The sequence below is a fragment of the Rhineura floridana genome, chromosome 13, assembly GCF_030035675.1.
Source record: "Rhineura floridana isolate rRhiFlo1 chromosome 13, rRhiFlo1.hap2, whole genome shotgun sequence".
Taxonomy (NCBI): domain Eukaryota; kingdom Metazoa; phylum Chordata; class Lepidosauria; order Squamata; family Rhineuridae; genus Rhineura; species Rhineura floridana.
In genome coordinates this window covers 31,857,326-31,867,792 of record NC_084492.1, presented here as the reverse complement: position 1 = coordinate 31,867,792, position 10,467 = coordinate 31,857,326, and the positions used below count along the sequence as shown (strand labels likewise).

Here is a 10,467-nt window from a genome sequence, read left to right as displayed (position 1 = left end):
CTATATTAGTAGTGTTAAATCCAACAGCTACAGGGTTAGATAGGTTGACTTGATGGGGGGGGGAGAGACTGAACAAAATTAATCAGCAGTGTGTGTGTGTGTGAGTGAGTGGCACGACTCTGTACCGATCACTATTTTAGCTCTCCCTCAATTGATACATTCGCTTCGAAGGGAGATTATTATTATTATTTTGAAGGGAGATTTATTATTATCATCATCATCATCATCACGAAAAGCAACAACTCTCCGGGGCAGGGTTAAATCTTTCTGAAACACCGAATGGATTGGAAAGGCTTCAACCAGATTTGAAAAGTACTCAAATAAAAAAAAAAAACCGGCGACGTCAGTAAATGGAAGGCGTGGGGGGGAGGGGGAAAAAGAGCCCGAGCGAGAAGCTAAAGAGAGAGACTTAAAAGAAAGAGGAGGAGCTAAAGAGAGAGACTCCGGCTGTCAGTCAAAGGCTGGAGTTCCAATAATCTCCAGCAATCTGTTAGGACCTGACCTGGAGTCCACTCAGATCAATAGGAAAAGTGAAGGAAGAAAGAGACGGAGGATCGTTACGCAGCAGCAGCTGGAGGAAGAAGAGGAGGAGGCGGCGGCGAGAAGGCGGCGGCGGCGGAGGAGGAGGAGGAGGAGGAGGAGAGGAGAGGAGGAGGAGGAGGAGGAGAGGAGAGGAGGAGGCGGCGGCGGCAGTGGCAGCCCCGGCCTCGCCTGGTCTCCACCCTGCCTCCCCACCCCCCTAACCCACCCAGCACCACCAATGCCTGGCAGAGTTTCTGAGAGATCCTAAAAAGTGCAGGCAGGCGAGCAAAGGGCGAACGATCGGGGTCCTTTCTTCGCTTCTGCCTCACTCGCCTTCCTACCTTCCTCGCTCGCTCCTTTCGCTCTCTTTCCTTTCCTCCCCCTCCCTCTTTCCCCTCCCCTCTTTCCTCCCCCCTTCCTTTCCCTCTCTCCCCCACCCCACGCCACCCCGCCATGGCATTTTCCCAGCTGGGATACCAGTATATCCGCCCGATCTATCCGTCGGATCGCCAAGGGAACAGCAGCTCCCGAAACGGGGCAGACCTCAGCCCGACGGGGACTCTCTCCAACGTGCTGTCCTCCATGTACGGAGCGCCTTACGCAGCAGCCGCGGCTGCCCAAGGATACGGAGCGTTCCTACCCTACACCGCCGAGCTGCCCATCTTCCCGCAGCTGGTAAGGATTCATCTCCTCTCTCCTGCCCCCCAATCTCCAACTCCGTAGGTCCCCTTTAAAAAATATATATCTCTTTTTGTCTTCAGGTTTTGCTTCTCTTCAAACTCCCCACCCCCACGCCGCGATGAGACTTTGTATAGTAGCTGGCGCCGAGCAAAGAGGCAGGCAAGGGTGAAATTGACTAGAGATGATTAGCAATTGACCAGCTCGGTCTCGTGGTTTCTGTGTCTGGACCTGGGCCGAGGACAATCTCACCTCGGCAGACTGTAGACTGTGCGGAACGCCTAATTTGGTTTTAATCTTTAAAATAATAATAATAACTCACAGAAGTGAATCAGAGAGTTTCGGATATAGTTCGCGCGCCTTCTTGCTTTTTAAAAAGCCACCTGGATCCTTAAACACCGATTACTAGGGAGTAATGTGTCCTTTTAATTTCAATGCAGCTTCTAAATAATTCCGGGTGCGTGAATCTTCTTTTTCCCCCACCTTGGCAGAAATGGGTTGAAGGAAAGGCGGCGGGGTGGGGGTGGGGGTGGGGGTGGAGAGAGAAACATCTCCACGGGCGCATTTGATCGTCTTTTCTCAACATAAGAACAATCCCCTATTGTGTCTTTCCCGTATTGTCAATCACAGGCACAGGAGCTGAGGGGGGAGTCGGTATCCAGCTTTAAACATCAGTAATAATATTAATATTAATAAGGCCAGGAAGCAAAAGGATCTGCTGTGGGAATGCAGAGCATATCATAATATATGTAGGAGTAAGAGCTTAGGTTTATATATACATACATATATATATATATACTCAATAGAGAATTGTGGTTTTTGTGTGGTTGTGGTTTTTTTAAAAAAATCTATAATTCAAGAGTTTGAATATAGTTTCAAAGCGCCATTCCTAGGCCCGTGCCCCCATGAAAGCTGATAAAAAATCTAACCACCCCCTCCCAATACATACAGACATCAAAACTCTCCCTCACAAATGGGTGCTAGTGTTGTATTCCACCCTTCCCACACACACAAAAATTAGAGGTTGATTGACAGTTCCTTCCAGCGCACGGTGGAATCGTAAGGGAAAGGGTTTGTTTTTTTAAAAAAGGTTTATCAACAACATCTCCGTTACGAGGGGTGGGGGGAGAGAGAGACTCAGGGCAGAGATTCTGCCAACTTCAGCCTTCCTTTTTTTCTTCCCTTTTGTTACTTCTACAAAGTTGCAAGCGGTGGATTTTAAAAACTTACTGTTCCCTCCAACCCGCGAAGGTTTTCTCGGAGGGAAACCGCACGGAGTCACTTGAAATACAGTCTCGATCTCCCCACTGAACGCACAATGCGTGCAGCGCGTCCCCCCCGCCCGCTCCCCCAAAGTCTCATTAGCTGTATAGGCCTATTTTACTTCGGTTTGGAAACACGCATATCTATTGCTGCTGCCTGTTATAGCGAAGGGAGTTCAACCCAATGCAAAGCTGCTACCCGAGATTATCTGGAAGCCAGCACTGAATGTGAAGGGCCCAAGGAGTTTAAAAATAGAAGTGTGTGAAGGGGGGCTTTCAACTCGATATAGGAAAAAATACTTTTGGAGAAGGACTGAGTGAAACTTGGCGAGGAGGACCCTGTAGAAGTCTGTGGGTTTAAGGCGCAGGGAACTACAGGCATTGCCCCTACCCCGCCAAATCCCTTCTATAAGTTCCCGAAATGAGAGATTCTAAAATTGAAGACAGAATCCTGACATCTGTCTACTTCTGCTTTTAAAAAAAATTATACATAAAATGGCTGTCCACCAGGGCAAGCTTCTGAGTTTCACAGGGGTCTTCGCCATCGGGCCAGAAATGACAGCCTCGCAGCCCTCGATTAACTTGGTCCCCTCCAATAGAGTTTGACCTCTCTCCCGCCCTTTGGGAGTCAAGCTGGCTACTGAACGGGGTGGAGGGGCGCCCTCTTGCTCGAAAGAGGACATTTCCGTGGCCAGAGATTTCTTTCTCTTTGTAACCCCGCTCACAGTTTTCTCCGCTCATTCATCTTCTAGGGAACCCAGTATGAGCTGAAGGAGGGCCCTGGCATCCAGCACCCCGGCTTCCCTCATCACCACCCGGCTTTCTATCCCTATGGGCAGTACCAGTTTGGAGACCCGTCGAGGCCCAAGAACGCCACCCGTGAGAGCACCAGCACCCTAAAGGCCTGGCTGAACGAGCACCGGAAAAACCCGTACCCGACCAAAGGCGAGAAGATCATGCTGGCCATCATCACCAAGATGACCCTCACTCAGGTCTCCACCTGGTTCGCCAACGCCCGGCGGCGCCTCAAGAAGGAGAACAAGATGACCTGGGCCCCGCGGAGCCGCACCGACGAGGAGGGCAATTCTTACGGCAGCGAGCACGACGAGGAGGATGGGGAAGGCGACAAGCGGGACCCCGACGACGAGGAAATCGACCTGGAGAACATAGACACGGAGAATATGGAGAGCGGGCCCGGGGCCAAAGGGGGCCAGCTTCTCCTGGAAGGGGAGGACGAGGAGGGGGAGGAGGAGGAGGAGGACGACGACGACGACGACGAGGAACCTCCGGAGGATTCGGTTCTCCTCCACTCTGACGCCAAAACCACGGACTCGGAGGGCTCCGACGGCTTCGACGACTTGCCAGGAGCCCAGGAGCGCTTCTTGAAGGCCATGGAGGCCCGTCAGCGCGCCTCGTCGGGCCAGCTGCCTTCCCCAGCGGCTCTCCAGCAGCAGCAGCAGCGCCCCCCATCTTCTCCCCCGACGGCTCCCAGCCCCGCTTCGCAACAGCAGCCGCAGCCTCCTAAGCCCAAGATCTGGTCCTTAGCAGAGACAGCCACCAGCCCGGATAACCCGTCACGGAAATCTCCCCCCAGTGGTTGTTCCCCTCCTGCCGCAGCGGCCACCCCCCAGAGCCTCCAGCTGGTGGGAGCCCCGCCGCCGCCGCCCCCGACAGCCCCAGGACCCGCGCACAGACTGGTCGCCTCTTGTCCCCTGGGCAAATTCTCCAACTGGTCCAGCCGGGCCTTCTCAGCCCATCCCCACCACCATCCCCACCACCACCATCACCACCCGCTCACTTTACTGAACACTCCCCACCTCCTGGGACTCGGGGGGGGCAATTCCAGCACGGCCCCCAACGCGGCTGCTCTCGCGGCTTTCTCCAGACCGGCGGATCAAGCTCAGAGCGCGGAGGCCCCCGGAACAGGTAACGCTTTGATGGGGATGGAAGAAAGAGGGGCACTTGAGGAAGAGGGGAGAGGAGGCGGAATCTGGAAAGATGGGGGTTGGCGGGAGGGAGCGACAGAAACCTGAGCTGTAGCCCTCCACCAGAGATCCACGAGGCTTGCTTCCACGTCGGTGTGCATAAACTCGCAGCTAATATGAACTGGGGGGGGGCGGAGATCTGAGGCCGAACCTTTGGTCCCTGAGGCTTAGATTTCTGAATCCACTTCTTAGAAGAACTCTAACAATGTGGGGGAGGAGCACCCCAAACAAGTCATACCTAAAAATGAAGGAAGGGACTGAGAGCGGCTGGAGAGTTTGAAACCTGATAAACAGTTCAGCGTAGGAAAGAAGAGAGCTCCTCAGTCTTTCGGTTTCTGGCTTCTCTACTCCACTCCGCCTTTCCTTTCCCAACAGTTTTACTCTCTGGCCTCAAGCTTTCGCTTGTATTTGGCAAAGAAACCTAGGCTGTCCCATTCCCCCACCCCCCATACACACACCTCTCTTTCCGGGCTGGATCCGCTTCTGACTCTTATTGGATAGGCGTCAGTGCCAGGTTCCTGCTTCAGGATCGTTTGCTGGTGTTTCTTTAAGGATAAGGATAATAAATAAATCATAAAGAGTTTACCTGGGCCCTCGGAAAGATTTTTTTTTTAATTGCATTCAAAACTGGGTTGTGGTTGTTGTTTCAGTCTCTCCCAGCTAGGGAGACCCAAATGGCTGTGGTCAGAATTGGTGTTCTCTACATTTGCCTATTTTAAAACAGCATATTTAATACTTCCTCGAACAAACAAAAAGTCTGTTTGCTTGGGAAGAAGTCCCATAGCTAAAATTAAAGGGTTTTTTTTGTTTTTGTTTTAAACTTCCAAGTAAAATGGGTTTGAAGATCCGGGCTCTCCGTGACCTTAAGCGCACACACAGAAACGGTCAAGCAAATTCCCACTGAAATACTGGGCCATGGCTAGGATCTGGGTTCCCTTTAAACAGTTTGTATGCCTTCTGTTGTTGTTTTAAGAATGTGCCGAGCAAAGTTCGTAAGAGTGACTTGACTTGAATTCAGGGACCTTTAGAAGCAAATCCAAGGTGGTTTTTTGTTTTGTTTTTTAAAAAAAGGAACTTTTTTTTCCTTTGTTTGCTTTTGTTTGTTTTAGATCGATCTAGTGCCTTGGAAGTAGAGAAAAAGTTAATAAAGACAGCTTTCCAACCAGTTCAGAGGCGGTAAGAGATTATCTATGTCCTAGAGTGTACATGAAAAGACAGACGGGAAAAAGGGAGCTAGAGAGAAATTTGCTTAGAATCTAGTCTCATTGGAATCAATGGGACTTCCTGCTATGTAAGATGCAATCCCATGCACATTTACTTGGGAGTATGCACCACTGAAAGCACTGGAGCTTTCTTCCAAGTGAACATGCAAGGGATTTGGGCCATGTGTAATTTTAGGACGGGGAAGAGTTATAAAGGGCCATCCCCACCTTTCTTTTCCCAAGTCAGCTCTAGTGTGGTTTTGTGATATTAAATGAGAACATTGAGGACAGATGGCAGAATCATTTTTGTAGGCTTTGTAAAGGAGTGCATGCGAGATGCAAAGGTCCTCTCTGTGGCTCTTTTTAGTTTTGTTAGAATGAATAGGGGCACAGAAAAACTCTCAATTCCTCCCATGCACCCTCAGCTTCAGTTTAACCATGCCATTCAAAAATGACCACATTGAAAGAACTGGTCTAGTGAGGAGGTGTGTATGAAATTCAGTGGACAGGCCAATGTAAACATCAGCTCTTGTGCATACCTGTGGAGTATAGGTTTGTGATATGTGTGTACATGTTTATTCACACATGCACACCTATATGTATAATTTATCCTGTCTATATGTATTTGTGTGTGAGAGTGTGTAGACACACACACACACACACACACACACAATGATCTCAATGCAACACAGATACAATCCATTGAAATAAATAGATTGGATTGTGGCTAATGCATATCCATGCATGCGTGTATTTCTTTGGGTATAATATTGTTGAAGACTGGGTATATTTGCTGATTAGAAAGAATAGATCGTTATTGTGTGTGAGAGAGTAATATATTACCTTTCATTACTTACTTTTATCAGTGTTAAGCACACAAAGTTAAGAGTGCTAAAAATAAATGCTTAGCACTTGGGCCTGCACAAACAAACGAGTAATAAAAATAAAAGATCATGCCCTTAATATATTGGAACTCCTATAAAGCCGCAGAAGGTTAGCCTCATTAATCTGTTGCAGCCAAACTAACAAAAGAGTCTTCTGACACCTTAAAGACTAACCTATGTATTGTGGCATCAGCTTTTATGGACTAGAGGCAAATGGGCAGACAGGTTAGTGCATTTCAAAACTCCACAAAAGCTTATGGTACAATAAAACTATTAGTCTTTACAGTGCCCCCAAAAGTCTGTATAAACCTGGAGTAGCTTTTCCTAAATATTAAATAAATTGCTAAATATTAAATATCTAAAATGTTTTATAATTTCAAAGTCTTTTTGTTCTGAGTTAAAGAAAGCAGGAGCTGCAATGCAGTCTCCTGTTCTGGTCACATATTAGATGACCAGATAAATCGCTCTTCAAGATATATATCTACACACACACACATATATATATACATTCTGTCTTCCTTTTCTTCCAGGCCTCAGAACCAACTTGATGCAGCTCTGGTTCTATCTGCGTTGTCATCATCATAGCTAATTTTTTTTAATTATTGTTCTAATGATTGTAAAATAAAAAAATCTCTGTATAGTTACAACTTGTAAGCATGTCCATGTATTAAATGATTTTTTTTTACAAAAACCAAGTTAAAAAAACTCTGCTTCTGTGCTATCATCTGGATTAGCTGAACTCGTGAGGTTTTTTTGAAGTCCAGTGCAAAATAGGCGTCTTCATTTTTTTGTATATATAGTAAAAAAAAAATGTACATATGTGTGAACCAAATTGTACAAGAAAGTATATATTTTTGGCTAATAAACTGTTGCCACTTTGACTACAATTTTCTGATACCTACTGGTATTATTATTATTTCCTTATGACATTTTGGTGATAACATGTTGAAATCTTTAAACCGGTTTAAAGTCTTTAGATTTCCAGAGGGGTAACTGTCTTTAGAGGCCACCAGATCTAGAGGTCTTGGTTTCCTATAATTTTGAGAATGAAAATCAGTAGAAATTCTGGGTGCAGAACGCAGCGATGTGCTCTTTAGAGGAAAATGGGGAATGCGTGTACTGTATATACAGGAGAGAGAAAGGACTCATTCTTTAGATTTATTTATTTTTTGAGTTCCATATTTGGGGTTCTAGATTTGTTTGCTGTATCAATTTATTTTTTAAAGAACATGTCTTAACGTTTTTAAAAAAATCCCTGTAAGGACACCCCCTGCTGATCCACAACGCCTGGACTCCCACTGCCCGGTGAAAAGTTTGCTTGAAAGCAAGTCCCGTTGGTTTCAATGCCTCTTATTTTCCAGCTTGCATGTTGAGAGGCAGAGAAACTCTTTTACGTGCGGGCTGCAAAATCCTGTGCAGTCTCAGTTGTAGTTCAAAGCTAGAAGTTGCTCTCTGTGCACTGTTTGATTATTTTTTAAAAAAAACACCCAACAACTACCAAGCATTACCGGGTGTGTGTGTGTGTGTGTGTGTGTGTGTGTGTGTGTGTGTGTGTGTGTGTGTGTGAGAGAGAGAGAGAGAGAGAGAGAGAGAGAGAGAGAGATCCCCCCCCCAGGTTAGTGTAAGGATCGGGCTGAAGCTTCGAGACAGCTGTTGTTTGAATCATTCCGGTACAGACAGGTTGGGAAAGTCAGCCGCGTATTCTCTACGTCCTTTTTTACGGCTCAAGAGACACAAGTTTTTTTTGGGGGGGGAGGCAAGCTCTGAAGGAAAAGGAAGAAGAGAAGAGGGTCTTCCTCCCTTTTGGGGGAGGGTCTCTCCTTAAAGGAGACTTGGATTAAGCTATTGCTGCCTGAGTTGGCAGCGCACGGGAGGGACTGCGGGGCGGGGGTTGGGTGGGAAGCAGCAGGATCGCTATCTCCTGTGATTATTTTATATTCATTATCCAACCGTTTCTATTTATTTTAAAAAAAACAACACTCAGAAAGTGAGAGGGGGTCGGGAAGCCGCCGGCTTGGCTTTGGACGAGCGCGGGTGAAACCTGAAGCTGGAGCGCCCTCAGCAGGCGGAAAGCACGTCGCCTGTTTTTGCATTCCCCGCGTTGGGCACCCACCTCACTTTATGTACGTTTACTCGAAAGTAAGTTTCACTGGGACCAGTAGCAACTTACTCCCAGGTAAGTTTGCATGGGGTTGCAGCGTTTCGTTCTTTCTTTCGACGAGCCTTTTCCCTTTCGTCTGACTTCTCGCCTTCTGTTCGGGAAGGCTCGCTGATGGCTTTGCTCAAAACCAAACCAGACGGACTTAGGCTGCAATCTTCCATCATCACCTCTCTGGGAGTCGGCCCCAGTGAACTCCGTGGGGCTTACTTCAGAGCAGGCATGTGCCTTATGTATTGGAGCGGGGCGACAGACTGATCTAGCTCAACCTTCCCCAGCCTGCCGTGCCCCAGACTTTGGTTCCCATCACCCCTGACTACTAGGCATCATTGCTAGCTGGGCCTGATGGGAGTTGGAGTCCCACGAGGCATTTTGAAAGTAATAGTTGTGTGTCCAAATGGACACCAAGTCCTAGTTTTCGGACACCCAGGGGACACAAATGGACCCCTAAAATTTAATCCATGAACCAAGAAACCAAATTCATATTGGAAGCCACCAAAACGCTGACTAGAGGTGTGAAATTTTAGTGAAATTGAACAGAAAGGGTTCACATTATTATTGTACAATAATTCTTAGGGCGCTTACAAACCACCAGTCTTTCTGAAAAACGTAACAAAAAAACCTCTCTGCTTGGTGCACTGTGATGGCTGGTTCTTTGTATCTTCCGTTTTTTTTATTATTTCTTTCACCCTATAAGAATTCTGCTATAGCAGGGCCTGGATCATAAGTAGCAGTTTTTAATTTTGATTAGCTTTTTCATCCATGTCTTTACTGGTGGATGGGCAGGCTACTAAGAATACTGCTGGGCTGGTAACTTATGTAAATGTATTTGCAAGGGTGTCTTCACTTCTTTTTTTTAAGTTTGAATCACCTTTGCCTCAATCCAAATGTCAGGACCTGTAAATTGTAGAGAGACTTCCACGTGCCAGCCGTTTGAATGATAGAATGGACGCCCAGGAAGAATCCCTTTCAAAACGCCCTGGAGTCCCAACAACATCTGAAGGGCATCAGACTGGCGGTGGCTGCTGTCATTAGTAAGATGGCAGGGGAGCGTTTTGGGACGTCTGGAGCGAGCTTGGTGGGCGAAGGGAGAAGTCAGTAGCCATCTCAACAGCCTCCAATAAAATCTACGACGTCTCAAGGACCTTATTTTTTACTCTGGGTTGGTAGCTATTGCTTGCCTTTTCTCTTACCTCACCTCCAACCCCGGAAATGGAGCAGCGAGGTAATGGGGGGGGGGGGAGAGAGAGAGAGAGAAAAGGAAAGAAAAATAGATTTTTTTGAAGGTTGCAGGAGACAACGGTGTCGCGCCTTGATTTTCTTATGGCAAATGATATGGTGGATAAAAGCTCGAGGGGGGGGACCAGGGTCGTTTTGTAAGCGCTTGATATTTTCCCTGGACTTCGTTTTTTGCTAGATATTTGAACTGCGGTCGGTCTGCTGCATGCAGCGTTCCCGCCTGGGCGAACGTTCACAAGTGACGCGCCCAAGACAAAGGGTGGGGGGAGACGCAAGAACCCAAATGCGGGGCTGCCTTCGCGTCACTTGTGAACGCGATCCCTGCTCAAGACATTTTTTTAAAGGTTTTGTAATGTCGAATGAAATGACTCGAATCCTGCCTGTAGAACCTTTATTGCACTCGTAGGCGCGCTTTCATGGAACCCCATTGAACTCGATGGGGTTTACTTTTGAGTAAACAGGCAGAGGCTCCAGCCGCCCACTTTGGGACGAGCTTGCGGAAGGCAAGCGTTTCCATCCTCCTGGCTCGGGCAGGGG

At 47.6% G+C, this 10,467-nt stretch overlaps 1 protein-coding gene across 2 annotated transcripts; it reads left to right on the top strand.

Moving 5' to 3' along the window:
• Nucleotides 1-731: 731 nt before the first annotated feature.
• Nucleotides 732-7,408, top strand: IRX3 (iroquois homeobox 3). 2 transcript variants are annotated; one of them, XM_061594404.1, is made up of 4 exons: nucleotides 732-1,197; nucleotides 3,215-4,388; nucleotides 5,557-5,623; nucleotides 7,064-7,408. In XM_061594404.1, the coding sequence occupies exons 1-4, from the start codon at nucleotides 976-978 to the stop codon at nucleotides 7,116-7,118; spliced, it is 1,518 nt and encodes a 505-aa protein (XP_061450388.1). In that variant the 5' UTR covers nucleotides 732-975; the 3' UTR covers nucleotides 7,119-7,408. The 2 variants fall into 2 exon arrangements, with proteins under 2 accessions (XP_061450388.1, XP_061450389.1); XM_061594405.1 differs by lacking the exon at nucleotides 5,557-5,623.
• Nucleotides 7,409-10,467: the final 3,059 nt, after the last annotated feature.

Bases quoted from the DNA above. Each gene is read 5' to 3' on its own strand.
- IRX3 (XM_061594404.1), top strand. From the start codon at position 976: ATGGCATTTTCCCAGCTGGGATACCAGTATATCCGCCCGATCTATCCG. The intron at 1,198-3,214 runs GTAAGGATTCAT...TTCATCTTCTAG, and splicing joins TGCCCATCTTCCCGCAGCTG to GGAACCCAGTATGAGCTGAA. The intron at 5,624-7,063 runs GTAAGAGATTAT...CTTTTCTTCCAG, and splicing joins TTCCAACCAGTTCAGAGGCG to GCCTCAGAACCAACTTGATG.